Here is a 19,348-nt window from a genome sequence, read left to right as displayed (position 1 = left end):
TATAAATTCATGGAAGAAGGAGCGCTTCAGGCATGGCTAAGTGAAGACCTGCTATCTGGTAAGATTGGAATTAAAAGTGGGTAACAGGTTAAAGTGGAAGAAAAGGTGCGGAAATTCAAAACTATGTGGCATCTTGAATGCAAGCCTGAAGAACACACACTTATTAACTCCATATTCAGTGGGGAGACACTTACAGTTTTTGAGCATGATAAAAATATAAGCTGCTTGGTGTTTCAGAAAGGTAATCATCAGATAACGTGCAATATGGATGTGAGGGCTGTTTTGATGACCTCTTGTGGTATAACGAACAACCCTACAGGTAGTAGAATTACACAGCAGCCATTTTATCATGCTTGTGGGTTTTCTGGGTCAAGAATTTGGACAGAGGAGAAAGGATGGTTGATCTCTCTGCTCCATGATGTCTGGTACCTCAGCTAGGGTGACTCAAACAGCTGGGGCTCGAACCACCCCCCCCCCCCCCCCGGCTTCTTTACCCTGGGCTGGGGTGACTCCAAGGCTGGCTCCAGCTGGAACTGCTGACCAGAGCAGCTACAGTTAGCCTCTTCTTTGTCTTGGGCTTCTCATAGTTGGCTTCCAAGAGGGAGTATTACAGTGGAGCACCTGGAGAGTGCGCATTCCAAGGGCATCAGGTGGAAGCTGCTTGGCCTTTACTGACCTAGCCTCACAAGTCACTTCTGCCGAATTCTATTGATAGTCAGTGAATTATTAAGGCCAGATTGTGGGGATGAGAGATATTGTTGGAATTATCTCTGGAAAATACAATCTGCCACAGAAGCCATAAAATGGAAAATGGAGGTGGGAAAAGAAAGGAAAAGTAAGAATTGGGTGACAGCGTGGAATTAGAACCAGCAGTGATGAAAGGGGGAGTGAAGAAGGAGGAAGCCCAGATGACTGTGAATCTGAACCAACTTAAAAATGGCCAATCAGAAATCTGGGAAAGATTAGTTGGTTTGGAAAGTGGGAAAGGGGCTGTTTCCTGGGGATATATTTATCTTGGAGATCTGGTGGGGCATTCTTGAGGGGATATCAAGGAGGGCAGTTAGTAATTCAGGGCTAGAGCTCAAAAGAAAGGTCAAAGTTAAAGCTGGAGACAGATTTGGGAGTCAGGAGAGACAGAGATGATCAAGGGATTGCATGTGGTAGGAATTCGATAGATATTGATTGACATAATCCATTGTAGCTGGTATCCAAATTAATGTTTGTAAAGAGAAGGGGAAAAAAGCATATCAGTCTTTGGGGACTTTCCTAAAGGAGAAGTAGGGGGTCTAGGAATGGGGACCAGGAATTCAAGTGAAGAGATTTCATAATCAGCAAATGTAGCACTATTTGGATTGCCTCATTCTCTGGTTTTAGTTACCTTTGGTTAACTGTAGTCCAAAAATATTAAATGGGAAAATTCCAGAAATAAACAATTCATACATTTTAATTTTTGAGCCACTCTGAGTAGCATGATGAAGTCTTGTGCTGTCCCACTCTGTCCCACACAGGCATGACTCATCCCATGGCCCCATATATCCACACTGTGTACACTCCCCACATTAGTCATTTGGCAGCCATCTGTTATCAGATTGACTGTAATGGTACCACAGTACTTGTGTTTAAGTTACTCTTATTTTACTTAGTAATGGCCCCAAAGCTCAAGAGGAGTAATGGCTGGCAATTTGGATATACATAAGAAAAGCTATAAAGTGCTTCCTTTAAGTGAAAAGATGAGTACAGTACAATAAACATTTTGAGAGAGACCACATTCATATAACTTTCATTACAGTATATTGTTATAATTATTCTATTTCATTATTGGTTATTATTGTTAATATTTTACTGTGCCTAATTTATAAATTAAACTTTATTATAGGTATGTATGTATAATATTATATACTAGAGGCCCAATGCACGAAAATTCATGCAAGAGTAGGCCTTCCTTCCTTCCAGCTGCCGACACTGGCTTCCCTCTGGCACCCGGGACCCAGGCTGGCTTCCCTCTGGCCCCAGCTTTGTCAGGAAAGACGTCCAGAATGACGTCCGGAAGACGTCCAGTCTAATTAGCATATTACCCTTTTATTATTATAGATAGTATTTATTGGGTTTGGCACTATCTGTGGTTTTAGGCATCCACTGGAGTCTTGAAATATTTCCCCTACAGATAAGGGGGGAACTACTGTATACATATTTATCAAAAGGTGGGGTACATGGAAGAAGTGGCATGATTCTGAAGCTGGGTAGATGTCATGGTGGCTTCCCAAAAGGCAAGCAGCTTTCTGATTCTACAGCCTCCTGTCCCAGGGGGAGCAGTGATTCCCTAGTCAACCTAGGTCTGTAGTGTGGCTTTGGAAGTCACTCCTGAAAGCGCAGCTGAGACTTTGCTTCTTCCGCTCTGGAAATCTGTAAGACATTGAATGCCTTGTCACAAGTCTCTTTCTGCTTAAACTCGGTGGAATGGCTTCAGTTCACTGTAACTGAATCCTGACCAACACAGTAAGCAAGAGATCCTGGTGTAGGTCTTGGAAACCCTTGTAGCAGCCACCTAAGAGAACCTCAGAAAAATAACTAATGAGAAAGAAAGAGTTAGAGAGCGAAAATGGAGCAAATGGAGAGGGGGATCAGTGCTGGTCCCTCAGTGATTTTGCAGAAGAAGGCACAGAGGAAGAACAGTTCCAACTGGAAACAAAACCACAATCCTACAACCACCCCCTCCCTCAAACGGGCATCGTTTCTCCAGACTAAAAGACCAGTGGGTAAGACTCTTGCCAAAACTAGAGGAAGTAGAGGTGACATTTTAGATAGAACTGGGGTCATGCAGAGATCTCATATTTGTGTTCGTCTGTCCTCAGCTGGACCCTTAAAGATACTGGACTAATATTTACCTATTTCCTTAAAATTGGAGCCTTAAAACTTCCAAGGTACATAGATGATTTTGTATGGCCCTGGTGGCTTGGGGTGAGGGTAAACGGGTAGAAAAGAGTACTCTGGAAGTGGAAGAAAGGATCTTGGATCTGGACTACAATCCTTGAGGCAAAAACCTACCTTTCTCTGAGTAAAACAGATAGCAAACGCCCAGGGGAATTGACATTTTCACTGCAAGGCAAATAACAACCTACAATGTGGCAATAATTATTCCAGACTTCTTATTTAATAATATCACTGCAGCCCACATACCCATTTGGTTGGTTTTCCAGTAATAGAAAGAGATTTGCATTCACTTAGGGAATCTACTGCGATGGTTAAAAGATTCCCTGGAGTAACATTACCTGGATTTAATTCCAGTTAACAAGAGGCAAGATCTTGGGCAAATTACCTGACCCCTCTGTGCTACCATTTCCCCATCTATAAAATAAGGTTAGTGGGAGACTCGGTAAGATCCGTAGTGTTGTCATTGGCAGAAGCATCATGGTTCTCGAGCCATAGTCATATAAGTACACTCTGAATGTAAGACCTGTGTGTGCACACACAGGACACAAGCTGAGGCCACCCAACAGACTACTACCAGCAAACGAGAGCAGACCCTAGTGCAAACTCGTGACCTCACCAGCACTCTCTTCTGCAGCCTAAGTTAGCCAACCCCACCTCCTTCCAACCAAGGGTACTGGGTTTGGAGAGTTGGGAATGGAGGCGGGTCAAGAGTTTATTTGCACTTCTTGCAATGCACACAGGGTCTTTATTAGACTTACATTCAAATAATTTTCCTATCTATTAATGCACATTTTAATTTTATTGCTATATCTAGATCAAATTTCCAGAAATCTATGTGTAAGATTATTGTTTAACTTAAAAGAAAGTTTTATCGGTTTCATCTCTTTTAAGGGATGCCACCACTAATAGGTAATAGGACACGAAGAATCTTTCCTTTCAATACGCATGTTCCTACAGCACTATAGAGATAATATGTGCAAGACTCAGTCCTCTCACCGTGTTGTGTGAGCTCGGGAAGCCATTGCACTTCCTTGGGCCTCACTTCCTTCCCATGATTCTGTGACCCAACTATGGCTCCCCTATGATTTCTCTCTTCCTAAGTACTGAAATTCAAACTCTCCCAGGGCAGGGCACAGCTTCTTTATCTCAGGGGCCCTCCAGTGTGCCTGTGTTCACCGGGGCAGATGTCTCTGCACTTTGTAAAGATTCGAGTGCTTGTGCCTAGGAAGAAAGATGGAAGATGAAACCACAGAATGGTACCTTGAGCTCTGCAGGCTCCTCCATGACCTTCAGTCCTTGGGCTTTTCTGTGCCTTTATGTCTTCTGACATCAAGTGGTTCTTGTCACAAATCAAAACACAGGGTCATTTTGAACATGAACATTAATGGATAACCCAAATAGGAAAAGATATGCTGACTAAAGGAAGGTTGGCACTATCTTCTCCTAAGGTATGCCTTTTCTAAGGGGGCTTTGCCTGTGCTTACAGATTACTCATATCCACGGCAGTGCTTTGAAATAAATTTTATATGCCCCAAAAGCATGTTTACTTGGGGACCTCCCTCCTCCCGCCCCACATGACAGCCACACTGCAGGACATGAGGACGGTCCTTCTTCTTACAAGATAAGAAGGTAAGGAGAGGGGCCGCATTCTTGTTGGAGGAAGTCCACATGCCTGCAGAGTGGACAAAAGGTAGGACCTAAGTGTGTGAGGCTTGAAAGTGATCAAGTAAAAACCTAGGACAAGCCTGGCACAGCAGATACAAGCATCCTGATTTGCAGACAGTTTCCAGCTGCACTTTTATGTGGGACACCCTACCTCACTCTCAGCAATGACTTCACCTTGTACTTTCAAATGCATGAATAGGAAGCTTCCCCCTTGAGTTTCCTTTGGGGTCACCCTAGTCAGAAGGTCTCTCCTGCAGTTATACCTGCTTGCTTCTCTCTGCCAGGGAAGAAGAAGTTACTCTCCTCATTAGAGAAAGCCTTCCCACCACTGGTGCAACCCCCAGTTTCTACCAACCATCCCCTTTTCCTAACATTTCCTTTTCACCACATCCTAAAACACAAAACACGTTTGCCTTGAGCCTGCTATCTGTCCTAGCTGCTTCTGAACTCGTGATCTGCTTCCTGGCCCCACCTCAGTTCTGAAGCTGGGTTCTCCTGAAGCAAATGAACTTTCTGTTTCTTACTACCCTTCCCTCTACCCCTTCACTCCTCCTCCCACTACCCTTGGACATGTCCATTGGTCTTGATCATTTTCCTACCTCCACTTTTTTTGTTTCTTCTTATCTCTCTCTTTTTCCTTTGGCTGTTTTGACGGCTCTTCTCCCTCTGTTCATCTTCTAATTGGGGTTCTCCTACCCCCAATTCTGTTGTAGCATCGATCTCTCTGATTGATTTCCACTCGCTCCCATGTGCTCACTTACTCAGTCATCAGCACTTACCAAAGGCTCACAAGTCCTTATCTCTGAGAGCCCTATCGCATTCTTGGACAGCCCACTTCCCACATTCCCAGCTTCCTGCAAACATTTCCAGCCCACATCTTAGACTCAACAGCCCCAAACTGAATTCAGTACTTCTACTTAACCCAACCCATCTCATTTCCTTCTTCTCCCACTTTTGTCAGCAACTGAATTATTCTTGCTGCCTCACAGGCTAAAACCTCAGAGTCCTTTTGATTTTTTTTAACAGCTCTACCACAATACAATTATGTATCTTACAATTCAGCCATTTAAAGTGGTTTTTGGTATAGCCACAACGCTGTGCAGCCATCATCAAATCAGTTTTAGAATATTTCATCCCCGCCCAAAAATACATAAATAAATAAACCTGTACTCATTAGCCACTATTCCCTATTCTGCTCTCCCCACATCCCCTCGCAACCATTAATCTACCTTGTCTCTGGATTTATTATTTGACATTTTTATATAAATAGAAACATACAACATGTGATCTTTTGTGACTAGTTTCTTTCACCTAGCATAATGTTTTCAAAATTCATCCATGCTGTAACAGTTACGTATCAATATTTCATTCCTTTTTACAGCTGAATAATAGTTCATTGTATAAATGTCACATGTAACACATTTTATTTATTCATTCATCAGTTGATGGGTTTTGGGTTGTTTCTACCTTTTGGCTATTATGAATAATGCTGCTATGAACATTCATGTACAACTTTTTGTGTGGAGATATGTTTTCAATTGTCTTTAACATATACATAGAATCAGGATTATAACTTCATGTTTCACATTTTGAGAACTACCGAATTATTTTTCAAAGTGGCTGCACCATTTTATATTTTTACCAGCAGTAGGTAACAGTTCAATTTCACCATATCCTTGTCAACACTTATTATCTTTTTCATTATAACTATCCTAGTAGGTATGAACTGGTATCTCATTGCAGTTTTTTTTTTTTTAAATGTTTTTATTTTTAGAGAGGAAGGGAGAGGGGTAGATAGAAACATCAATGAGAGAGAAACATCATGGATCGGCTGCCTCCTGCATGCCCCCTACTGGAGATTGAGCCTGAAACCTAGGCATGTGCTCTGACCAGGCACAAAACCAGTGACCTCTTGGTTCAGGGGTTGACACTCAACCACTGAGTCACACCGGCCTGGCTTAATTGCAGTTTTGATTTGTATTTCAGTGATGGCTAATGATGCTGAGTACCTTTTCATGTGCTTACTTGCCTTTTATATATCTTCTTTAGAGAAATGTCTAGTCAAATCCTTTGCCTATTTTTATTTGGGTTAGGTGTCTTTTTATTGTTGAGTTGCAAGAGTTATTTATACATTATGGGCATGTCTCCAATTAGAGACATAATTTGTAAATATTTGTAAATATTTGTGGGTTGTCTTTTCACTTTCTTGATGGTATCCTTTAAAGCATAACATTTTAAATGTTAGTAGCATTAATATATCTATTTTTTTCTCTTTGTCACTTGTGCTTTTGGTGTATCTAAGAAAGTGTATCAAGATCATGAATATTTATTCCTATGTTTTCTTCTATGAGTTTTATATTTTAACTCCTAAATGTAGGTCTATGACCCACTTAGAGTTAATTTTAAAAAAATATTTGTATTGATTTCAGAGAGGAAGGGGGGGGGGGAGAGAGAGAGAGGTACAAACATCAATGATGAGAGAGAACCAGTGATTGGCTGTCTCCTGCACGGCCCACACTGGGTATGTGCAACCTGGGCATGTGCCTTAATCAGGAATCAAACATGACCTCCCGGTTCATAGGTCAATGCTGGCTGGACTTAGAGTTAATTTTTATGTAAAGTATAAGGAAGATGTCCAACATCATCCTTTTACATGTGGATATCCAGTTGTCCCAGCACCATTTTTCAAAAGAGGGATATTTTTTATTTTTCCTTTTGTTTTATCTCTCATTCCAACCTATCATCAAGTTTTGCTCTTTTTCCCTTTAATATATCTACCACCTTTTCACTATCAGGCCAATTTCCAATCGAAGCCTTCACAATCTCACACCTACCTGACTGCATCTGTGTCTATCCTTCCAGGCTCTCAGCAAAAAAAGAAAGAAAGAAAGAAATGGAATTGAATTCCTGTAATTCACCTGCTCCAGAGCCTACAACAAATCCCTACTACATACAGCATCGGGGCCAAGCTCCTCTCCCTGACTTCTCTAATCTGGCCCCATGCTGTCTACACCAGCAAATCAAAGATGTACAACTTTATCTTCCATGTTTATTCAGCTCCTCACTGAATAGGGGGTTCCCTTTCCTTGCTGTCCTTTCCCCCCTTCATCATCTTCCTGTCCATGTGCCCCATTAAAATCCACAAAGGTCCTTAAAGGCTCCTCCAAGCCCCAGCTCCTTGATAAATGTCCCTTAACTCCTCCAGCTCTCACCAGCACTCTCCTGGGTCCCTGCTGCATGTGTGTGCTCTGAGTGCATGACACATTTCATGCAAGCACCATTTCCTCCTGCCATCAAATGGGGGAATCCAAGAGGATAAGATAAAAGATCCTCCTAGATCTAGAATTCTATTCCTCCATCCATGCTATATTGACTCAATTTTGAAGTTTAAGCTTAAAATCAACTTCAAATTTCCAGTGGAGGGAACGTTCCAAAACTAAGCCCGTGTTTCCAAAGATCCCAGTATTATAATTTTTTTTGCCACCAAACTCACTGGGCCTATTAGTGATAGAGTCCCTGTTTAGGGCATCTGTGACTGGGTCTGCAGCTCAAACTGCAAGACGGCTCCAAATCTCTAAGTTAATTTAGAGTATGAGATTACAACCCCTCCCCCCACCCCCCACCCCCCACCCCCATTTAAAAAATCTTTCAAATTGAAGAGGCAAAGTTTGATCCCTTCCTTGAGAGCGGAGAACAATAGGAGCTTTCTGCTCTGGTGGCTACTTCAAAGGGTTGCAGAGTGACTGCTCTCAGAATACTTGGTTGTAATGACTAAAGAAACGCACAGGCATCCTCCTGCGACGCACAGCCCGTGAGCACCAGGGGAATTCTGCCCCCTTTCTTACCAGCACTTTCATAAAGCAACGAGTGGTGCTTGTAAGTAGGCAGGTGCAGGAAACTGGAAGGTTGGGCCTTCGGCAGAGAGCGGGCGGGCGAGATCTGGGCATTTAAGCAACACCCTGCTGTAAAGATCCAAAGAACTAAGAATTAGTTGAAATGACCTAAATAAGTGGGGGGAGGGGGGGAGAATCAACTGGAGCTGGTTTACTGGGTTGATTCCAGAGGCATGATTCCCTGGTTGCTGCAAGGAAATGCCTGAGGCAAGATACCAGGCTCGGTCGCGAACTAGCAACCAGGAGTTCCCAGCAAACACTTTTCTTTCTGGAGTGGATGCCCGAGCGCGCAGAGCAAGCAGGTCCAGCCATCGCGCGAGGGCCTCCGCGGAGTCACCTACCCGCCTCCTGCAGGTGGCATCCGGTCCGCGCTCGCCGCCCGCCCGCGAAGCAACAGCGGGGCAAACTTCCCACCTCGGACGCCTGCTGCTTGGAGAGCAGCGGGGTGGGGCTCCTCGGCACCAGCGGCTGCTATACAACCTCCCCGCGGCGCCCGGGTTAAAGTTTGCGCCCTATTCGCCGACCTCCCTCCCCCACACCTCCGCCCTGGGGACCACGGAGGAGTTCCTGGGTCCTCCTGTGCAGAAACACCCACCAACAGAAGAAAGCCCATTAAATCTTCCCTCCTGTGAACTCGCACCCCAACGGATAGCTCTTTGAACGGACCCCCGCCGCCGCAGCCCCGCGCCTTCTGGAGCGCGCTGGGCCTCCCGGCCTCCCTCCCTCCCTCCCTTCCTCCCCCCCCCCTCCCCGCTGCGCACTTTTGCAGCGCGCTAGGTCTTTGATGTCTTTTTACATTATGGCAGAGCAGCCACACGCTCTTCCCGGCGCCGGGATTTGTGTAACGCAACTGACATTTGGCCTTGATACCGGTGTCTCCTGGTGATGACAACAAATTTCTAAAATAAACGTTGTACTTTGATCTCCCGGCATTGCATTTTTTAATGGTCGCTGCGAACATTACTTCATTAAGAGTAAGTTTTTCAGGAGCACGGAATGCAAAGGGCGGGAGGCTAAACAGCAGTTTGTAACAGTCTCTCCAGACTCCAGCTCGCGCCTGGGAGGGCTGGAGTCCCGGCGGGTTTTCACAAATGGAGATGAGGCGAAGAGCAAGGATTTCCAACACTCAACACAGAGCCTACTGTGCATTATCCCAGCACTGTCCTAAAGACTTGGCATGTGTCAGGCCATCTTTTAAGCCTACACGCACAGGTGAGCACTACTATAGCCCCCATTTCACACACTGGGAAACTAAAGCACAAAAAGACTTGAGTAACTTGCTTATCAAAGTTGCCAACTAGAAAGTGGAAGTCTGGGTTCAGATTTTCAGAGTCCGAGCTCTTAACCCAAAGCCACCACCCTGCTTCACTGGTGGAGGTTTCTTGGCTAAGGGGAGGCATCTCAGAGAAAAAGTGCTCTCCTATAACAACCAAGAGAGTGTGGATTGGCCTTTCTTGCCTTTTGGTCACAATAGGGAACAGATTCGGCAAGTGCGAATGCCTCCAATCTGCTTGGCCCAGCCTCCCGGCGACAGGGGGTGTCGGAGAGCTCAAAAGATTTCCAAAGGACACCCGCTAAGGGACTAGACCGCTTGCCCAGTGCGGACTGGTGCCGGCAGGGCTGTGCGCCACGCGACTCCCTGGCCTCTGACTTGTATCCGGAAAGGGGCTCCTACTGGTCCCAGGCTTCGCGGAGACTCGACCCCCTAGACCGAGCGTGGAAAGGGGTAGGTTTGCCCGGCCTCAGATCAAAGCACTAAGTCCCTTCCTTTCCCCTCTCCCATAGAACCCAGACCTCGTCACCGAGCTGTGTAGTCACTGCTCAGAGTTCCCGGGGTGACACCTTGCTGGAGAAATGAGGGGCGTGCAAGGACGGGACGTGCAAAGTGCTCGGTATTTGGGGCACTTCCGGCCCATTTGTCTCAAGCAAGACGTTTCTTTTCGCTGATGGGCCCTGGGCATGGGGAATTGGACCTGGTGGGGTGGTGTCCGGCCCCTTGGTAAATGCAGAGGGCACCGACATACTACCGCCCAGACTCTGAATCCGAAGCCCGCTGGAGTTCCGTCACCCTATCCGTCCTCTCACGTCAGTCCGGCCGCAGAGCGGTACCCGGGAGGACTATGCGCTGGAAGGCTGCGGGCGAGGACTCAGAAGATCCCTGCACCGCCCTGGATGGACCAGGGGGAGGACCCCGTTCTGCGGAGGGAGAGGCCGGCATGGGTCTGGGTCTACCAGGCCCAGGAGGCCCAGCAGCCCCAGCTACCCGCCGGAGGCCTCCGAAGCTATTCCTAGCCCCTAATCCTTCTAGTGCAGTGGGGACCCCGCGGCTCCCCGCCCGCCTCTTCCTCATTCCCTCTCCCCCCCCTCCCCAAGAGAGCAGATCCAGGTGTCTGTACAGCCCCCGCAGGGTCCGCCTTGCACTCTTGGCCGGAGGGAGGCAGGTGTCCGACAGTTCCTCCTCCGCTGGGGGTGGAGGGCCAGCGAGGGTTGAGGGGGGAGGGGTACACACCTGGAGCATTTCCCTGACCCGGGCAAAGCACGCCCCGCTCCTGAAGAACTTTCTTTTCTTTCCAAAGGTAATGAGAACAACCTTTTTAATGGACTTTTCTTTCCGATTAGAGGACTATGTATTTGTCCTGGTGCGTGCTATTGTAGTTTGTTCAACAACAAAAGGCTTCCTCGGCCGCGCCTTACTAGTACTTTTCCGAGTAGAGTTCCCGGGTAGGTCTGTGCGGCTCGCAGCAGCGCGCACTCCGGTAGCAGGGATGGGGGGGGGGGGGGGGGCGGGGAGGGGGGGAAATTGCCAGCACTGTGGGGGGCTTTTGGTAGGGCCTAATAGCGGGCCTCCTCCCCCTGCGGGGTCCGGGGCTGCGGGCCTGGAGAGAGAAGGGCTAGAGAACAGCATTTCTTCCTTCGGGTGTATACTCTGGGTTGCTCGGCTTTGGGAGTAAACGCGTGGGCACGGTGTTTTCCCCAGACTATTTGCAAAGTTGTGGCCCTAGAAAACTTCCAGGTCGCCAGTAGGAAGGTCTCAAGAGGGCCCAGGAGCTTGTCAGGCGGGCGGCCCTGAAGTGTGCGCGCCACCCACTGCGGCTCTGGGCGGCCGCCCCGTCCCGCCTCGCCCCGCCCCGCCCCGCCTCGGGTCACAGCGCAGCCCGCGGCTTCACTGAGGCGCGCAGGGGGCACGCGGCGGGCGGGGCGAGGTGAGTCCCACGCCCCGCCCCGGGAATTCCCTCGGGTCCGCGGTGTGCGCGCAGTTCCGGCGTGAGGTGTGTAAGTACCGGGGAGGGGAGAATTACCCTCACCTCCGTCTCAAAGTCCGAGCTTGGAAGACGAGGGCAGATTTCTCTGGAGATAACAAAGACACTTTGTCACTTTGGGCGCAGCCTCGGTGCAAATCTTTAATTGCAGGGGAGTGGGGGGGAGGGGGGTAGAGTGTCTCAAGCCACCGAGCGCGGGTCTCCAGGCGGCAAGGCCCCCTTTGATCAGGAAAATCCAATTATTTGTGTATATACATTTCCCACATAGTGATTACTTCATTAATTGTCCCGCCTTTATCTCCTCCCTTCCCATCCCCCCTAATAATCAGTTCTTTTATCCAGACCAACAAACACACCATAGGAGCTTTGTGGATTCAAAGGATTTGCTTTCGCTTCTGAAAGAGCCGCTATTCTTTGATGATTGGGTAGCGGCAAACTTCAAAGCCATAAATCTTCCCTCTGACTGGCTGGCGGCCCAGCAAAGTCCTTATCAAATTCTTGGAGGTGATCCTGAAGCGCTCAGACTTCGCGCAGGGCGAGCGCGCGGGGTGCGGCCAGGGGCGCGGGTAGGTAGAGCCCCGGTGCACAGGGCGAGCGCCAGCGAGGGACTCGGGGGGCCGTCCGTCCTGCCGTGGGGTCTCCATGCCTCGGCTGCTCCCTGCTCGGCAGCCAACCGCCGGCAAACTGTAGCCATGGCCGCCGTTGCCGTCCTCCGGAACGACTCCCTGCAGGCCTTCCTCCAGGTCAGGGCTGGGCTCGGAGGGGGCGAGGGAAAGATGGGAGGGGCGGGTCTCGATTTCCCCCGGTACTCTGCGTACCCTGAATCTCAAAAGGAGCCGTGCGCCGTGGATGTCGCTGGAGTCAGACTTAGGGGGGTGCCCACGCCAACTTCGCACCTAACCTTGGTGTCCAGAGTGTGGCCTTGGGGGAGGGACGTGCGGGTCCGGTGGTGGTGGTACGGGGGTGCCTCTGGCTGAGAACAAGGCCCTAGCTGACCCAGCTGGGCCACCCTGCTGATTTCAGCCGGGGGCGGGGGAGGGGGCAGGGGAGGAGCCCGAGAGTAGCGTGGAAACAGCTTAAAAGATGAGAGGGAGGGAGTAGGGGCAGTCCGGCTGTGGGTGTTTCCAGGCCCTTTCTGACCGCGGAACCGGGAGTTGCGGGTCGGATCCCGCTCCCCTCCCACTCCGTGCCTGGTTCCTCTAAGACTGGGTGGCGTCTCCGTGAACCAAGTACAGGAACTTAACAGGAAGCCCTCGTGCGCTCCGCGTGCAGGTAGCGCAGGCACCAAAAGTTTCCCGGGACTGGTGGGTGCGCGCGTGGGGTTGGGTGGCGGGGGAGGGGCAGCGGCACGGGGGAGGGGCGGCAGTATAATAGGTGGCGAGGGGGTGGCGGGCTGGCCCGGAGATCGCGCTGGAAGCGCTAACCTTTGTCTGTTCTCCGCCCTCCCCGGCCGCCGCCCATGCAGGACCGCACCCCCAGCGCCTCCCCGGACCTGGGCAAGCACTCACCCCTGGCGCTGCTAGCCGCCACCTGTAGCCGGATCGGCCAGCCGGGCGCTGCGGCGCCTCCGGACTTCCTGCAGGTGCCCTACGACCCAGCTCTGGGCTCGCCCTCCAGGCTTTTTCACCCGTGGACCTCCGACATGCCGGCGCACTCCCCAGGCGCGCTGCCGCCCCCACACCCCAGCCTGGGGCTGACGCCGCAGAAAACGCACCTCCAGCCGTCCTTCGGGGCGGCGCACGAGCTCCCGCTCACCCCCCCGGCCGACCCCTCGTACCCTTACGAATTCTCACCCGTCAAGATGCTGCCCTCCAGCATGGCGGCGCTGCCCGCCAGCTGCGCGCCTGCCTACGTGCCCTACGCGGCCCAGGCCGCGCTGCCGCCCGGCTACTCCAACTTGCTGCCCCCGCCGCCCCCGCCGCCGCCTCCCACGTGCCGACAGCTGTCCCCCAACCCAGCCCCCGACGACCTCCCATGGTGGAGTATCCCGCAGGCGGGCACCGGTCCGGGGACCGCCGGGGTTCCGGGGGGCAGCCTGTCGGGAGCCTGTGCCGGCGGGCCCCACGCGCCCCGCTTCCCCGCCTCGGCCGCCGCCGCTGCCGCCGCAGCCGCGGCCGCCCTCCAACGGGGCCTGGTGCTAGGTCCGTCGGACTTTGCGCAGTACCAGAGCCAGATCGCCGCGCTGCTGCAGACCAAGGCCCCCCTGGCGGCCACGGCCAGGAGGTGCCGCCGCTGCCGCTGCCCCAACTGCCAGGCGGCGGGCGGCGCCCCGGAGCCGGAGCCCGGCAAGAAGAAGCAGCACGTGTGCCACGTGCCGGGCTGCGGCAAGGTGTACGGCAAGACGTCGCACCTGAAGGCGCACCTGCGCTGGCACACGGGCGAGCGGCCCTTCGTGTGCAACTGGCTCTTCTGCGGCAAGAGCTTCACGCGCTCGGACGAGCTGCAGCGGCACCTGCGGACTCACACGGGCGAGAAGCGCTTCGCCTGCCCCGAGTGCGGCAAGCGCTTCATGCGCAGCGACCACCTCGCCAAGCACGTCAAGACGCACCAGAATAAGAAGCTCAGAGTTGCTGAGGCCGGCGTCAAGCGGGAGGACCCGCGGGATCTGTGAGCCCAGCCGGGGGGAGTCTAGGCCTTTCCCACCTCGCACTCCCCAGCACCTCTCCCTGGGGGCCGGGGGGCCGCTGGCTGAGGGGAGTCCCAACAGAGGCCCTTGCCCCTCCCTGCTGTCTGCCTCCAGGTTCCCTGGCCCGGCCGGCGGACAGGGACCCCTGTGCCCAGGAGAAGCAGGGGAGGTGGGGCGGAGGGCTCTGTGCCATGACAGGGAGGTTTCGAGCCCCGAACCACTCCCACGGTCTGGGAGACCTACCGTTTTGTGGGGACTGCCCTGAGCTGACCTTGTGTATAGGAAACGTTGCTGGATTAAAGCGGGAGAACCTTGGGAGAGTTGAAATAGTGCTGGGGTGTTTTTTTTTTGTTAGGACAGGGCCCGGCTTTGTACAGGTTATTTAATAGCTTTGTTAAAGGATAACTATAATAATTACAACATTAATAAAAAATGTTACTTTTGTCCTCAGCTCCATGCAGAGCTACAGCATGAAATGTCTATGTAACGCAATCATCAGTTGCAACGTGAAAATAAATACGTAAACTCCGGGGGTCACCTCGGGAAGACCCCGCTGAGCCGGTCTCATTTGATCTTTTCTTTTTCCGGGAGGCTTCACAAAGAGGTCAGGTTTCACCAGGAATTTGGAGGCTCCTGGAGGCTGCTTGTGTCCGAGGCTTCTTTGGTGTGGAAGGTTCTGGGGAAGTGTATTGGGTGCATAGATGGCGGAAGTAGGGCAGGGTCTGTTTTGCGATAAAGAAGATAGGGCAAGATTTCCCAGTCACACCCCGCGTCACTAATTTCTTCGGCCTTGGGACTTTTGACCTGGAGAATTCCCTGTGGCTTCCCATTTGTCGGTGCTCTAGAAACAGGTCTTACTCCAGCTTCGCTTCCTCCTGGCAGCCAGCTGTGCTGGTGTCTGGAAAGGTCCTAGCGGCGCAAGGATCTGTTCACAGGTGAGATTGCTGGAGAGTTCATAGGTGAGCTGGGGGCCCTTGTTCAGGTTTGTCTCTGCCTGGGAAAGAGGCATCAGGCCTGCATTTCAGCGCCATCGTGGTATACAACGTCGCCTTGTTTTCGTCTGAATCATTTTGCTGTGCAAAGCTTAAGTCTTGTTTTATAATAGCCTCGTTTCTGGCTGGGCCTGGAAGTATATAGTTCCATTTTGTATCTTGGGATTTTGTTAATCATTGAAGTAGACTAAGATTTTCTCAGGGAGGGGCCAGGAATACTCATATCTAGGTTTCTCTCCTGATTCTAAAATGTGAAATTTTTAAAGTTTACAAGTGCTTTTTTCAAGTCTCAACTCTACTGGTTCCATGATGTTTTCTAATATTTGAGTTTTTAAACCTGAAACTGAAATCTTAATCTTCTGATTTAGAATTAGCAAAGAACAGAAGCATTTTAAATTTTGTTAAATATGTTAAGCTAGCATCATTAATGCCAAATTTCAGTGGAACTCAATAATCTTTTCACGGTAATAGAAGTGTACTATATACGTTGATACAATTTCCCAATTTACAAACAAAAGTTTGCCTTTTGTTTAAAGTCAAAGTGAAGGGTAAGTTCTTACAAGCTGTGAGGGTTGTACCTGAGACTTACTGTAGCAAGTCAAGCACAAATATCAACATAATTGGGATTAAAATTACTGTTATACTCATAAGAAATAGCATTTTTACTCTGTTAACTTGGGACAAGGTAGCAAATGAATATTAGAATCGTTGTGGAAACATGCCTTAGAACCAGTTACTCTCATTAGAGATTTTGAAACTACTTAATGACAAATTAGACTGAGTCTTCAGGGTGCTTTACCAGGGAAAGGCAATTGGGGTTAGCTAAATTGTGGCAGTTTTTCTAGCAAGGAATAAGAAAGGTGTTAGAGTAACATTTAATGTACATGTAAATGCGTAATCTTGATCTAAATCAAGATTCTTGAGAATCATTTCTATGAAGAATTACAGAAACTCTCACATCTGAGGCATAGTGTGGGATCAACCTTAGAGCCAGAAGAGGTTTTCTTGGCAGTATAAAGAGATCAAGGGCTTCTGACTCAGAAAAGTTGAAATGATCCTTTCATGAGAAAGAGAATGCCCTTGGTAGAAAAAGAAAAATGGCAATTTTGAATGAGTCTACTAGCTATTCTTGACAGCTATGAACATTTAGTATCCAAACAGATGAAGTGATGAAGGTAGTTTCCTTATCAGTTTAACTTTGTGGTTATTAAGAGAAAAATTACATATTATATATAAAATTTAGTATCTAAGGTGTTGAAGATAGTTTCCTTATAACTATAATTTTGTGATTGTTAAAAGAAACTAGATAAAATATATGAACTATATCTAAAAATACAGTAATTAAAAGCAGAATAAAGTTATTTGATGACATAACTTTTATGTTTCATTTAATTGAACCTGAAAATTTTAAAAAGTATGGTTAAAGTACAGTCTCTAGACTAACTTTGCATAGCTGGGAAACTGCTCTTTATTGTACCGCTGCAAAATCTATTCCAACTACTTTAGGGAAAAAAAAGTTTATGCCATTATCCAAGTGGCAATCAGAAAGCCACAATAATGTGACATTTTTGTCCGAGTGTAGGAAAGGTTTTCATGTTTATGCTCAGAAATACAAGTTTGTGCAGAAATGTATTAGACTATATAAGCTGTTCAAATTCAAACTGCTATTACATGCTTTATTTGTTGCCTAAAACTGCAACCTAAAATTATTTTTAAATCAATATGTAAGAGATAATATGCCTAAATGATGGATTTAAGCACACTTAGCGGAAAAATTAATGAAATTCAAATGAAAAGAAGTTCAAAAACAAAGTCCTATTAAATATAAAAGTAAGATTTGTTTTATAATTGGAGTTTTACCAGTATCAAAAAAGACAGTGTAATCTGCCAACTGTATTCAAGGCTTTACTTAGAACCCAGAACCCAGTTCAATTAAGTTTTAAAAACTACTTGAAGAAAATACATGAACAATGGCCTTCAATGTCAGTAGACATTTTGCGTTTTCTAAGCAACTGTTTTAATAGTATGCAAATATAGTGTAAGGTGTCATTTTAGAATTTTCTAAAATTGGTGTGATATTATTTTAAATTTAACACTCAGTTGATAAATGAACCATTTTTTACCAAGAACTTAGAAACATGGAGAAATTGAGTTATCAGTAATTTAGATAATTTGGAATTGTGTGTTTCTTGACTTGTTTTTATGCTCCATAGTTTTCTGCTTTTCTCAAGAGAAAATTGTGCAAATTTACCTTTGGCTGACTGCTAATTTGTAATAGTTCTGGTAATGAATGAAAGTAAATTGTGTTAAAGAAAATACCAGTGTATCATTCACTATTATGTTAGTCTTTTCTAGTTTGGGTTAGAGTTCAAATCTGATAGCTATATTGTATATATTGTTATAACACTTTTTCCCATAAGTCAAACAAGCCGTACCAATTAATCTTAATGAGCATGTTTATTGCAGAAATATATTTGAAACAATATCAATAGAAAAGGCAGTTTTTCAACAAGTTTGCACCATGTTTCTAGTCTAATACTGTGGGTTTTTAAGTAATCAGTTAAAGGCAGCATCTTTGTGTTTCCCATTATTTTGGTTTTGCTGTGAGAGTTTCAAAGAATGTTACTAGGGCCAGAGCTCTGATTTCAAATGAGCGAAACACCTAGTAGGTTGTTTGGAGCTCTGAAGTTGCAGACCATATGCATCAGTTGAAGTAAATTGACAATATCTCACTGGGAAATGGTCTGCTGTGAAATCAGATTCAACCCTCAAGCTTTGTTTTATAGTAAATGTAATTAAGATTTTCTAACATCCCAAACTGAGGAGCATGCAAAACAAATCATATTAATGCTCATTAACGTTCTGTTATATATCATTCCCTTCCTCTGGTTTGCATGATGGAGGGGAACTTCAAAAGTTCATGGCACCAAGTGCAGCTTTGAAATGAGTATATGTGTCAACAGTTTGATAACCTAGAGGAAATAATCTAGAAAGAAAGATTTATGTTAGTAAGGAGATATATATTTAGATTAATATACCACAAGGGCATGTTTTATTACTGAGCCACTATAATGGTAACCTGATTAATGGGGCATTCATTCAATATACGGAGAGGGGCAAAAATAGGTTTACAGTTGTGAGTATGTGAAACAGAGTTTATACTTGTATTATTATTTATTATTGTGTTATTTTCCATATGAACATCTGTAGACCTACTTTTGCCCCACCCTTTCTGTAGACAGTACATTTTTCTCTGCTGTTCAAACTGAACACTTTTTTTTGCATAAAGATCTTTGTATCTATTACTCCTCCCTTGATTGTTTTTAAAGAATGTACAATTTTTCTAATTAATTTACGGATATTGTAATATAACTTACATGACGTTCCTTACTATAGCAAATAAGTGATAGCTTTCAACAAATATGTAATCAAACATTTATGGACCATCACAACTTTTTCTGATAGTTACAGGGGTTTTTTTACTATTATAACTTAACTACCAGTTGAAGATTTGCACATGATGATTAATATACTATACATTTTCATGCTGACATTTTGATGATTTCTCTTCCTAGTCTTTATATACTTTCCTTCCATGTCTTTAGTGATTATGCTGAAGCATAATCCCCAATGGGGTATTTGACAGTTACTTCATAATTAAATCCATGCATGTGAACTGCAGTAATTTCTGCACAATATCTAATAAACTGTATTATATATTTTGGTCGTCTACCTAATGTCAAATTCAATTTAGGGGAAACAATCCAGTTTCTAATTTGATATATGGAAAATATGCAGCTTTCACTTTTCAAACAGTTGTTTCATCACCATGGAGATTCAATCTGCCTATTATAAAATGAACGTTTGCTTTATAGCAAAACTAATTTTTTCATTACTTATCAAACTTCTGACATCAAAAAAATACTAAATTTTCTAAAGTCTAAGGCAGTATACAGATGTCACCTGATTTTTAAATATAAA

General features: G+C 47.0%; 1 protein-coding gene across 1 annotated transcript; it reads left to right on the top strand.

Moving 5' to 3' along the window:
- Positions 1-12,441: 12,441 nt before the first annotated feature.
- SP5 (Sp5 transcription factor) lies at positions 12,442-14,360 on the top strand (the record flags this gene model as incomplete). Its single annotated transcript, XM_081096089.1, has 2 exons — positions 12,442-12,492; positions 13,215-14,360. 2 exons carry the CDS (start codon positions 12,442-12,444, stop codon positions 14,358-14,360), a joined length of 1,197 nt encoding a protein of 398 aa, XP_080952215.1.
- Positions 14,361-19,348: the final 4,988 nt, after the last annotated feature.

Source organism: Myotis nattereri, assembly GCF_964212035.1.
Source record: "Myotis nattereri genome assembly, chromosome: 7".
Lineage (NCBI taxonomy): Eukaryota > Metazoa > Chordata > Mammalia > Chiroptera > Vespertilionidae > Myotis > Myotis nattereri.
Note: the sequence above shows the minus strand (reverse complement) of the source record. Positions and strands in the feature narration are given on the sequence as shown.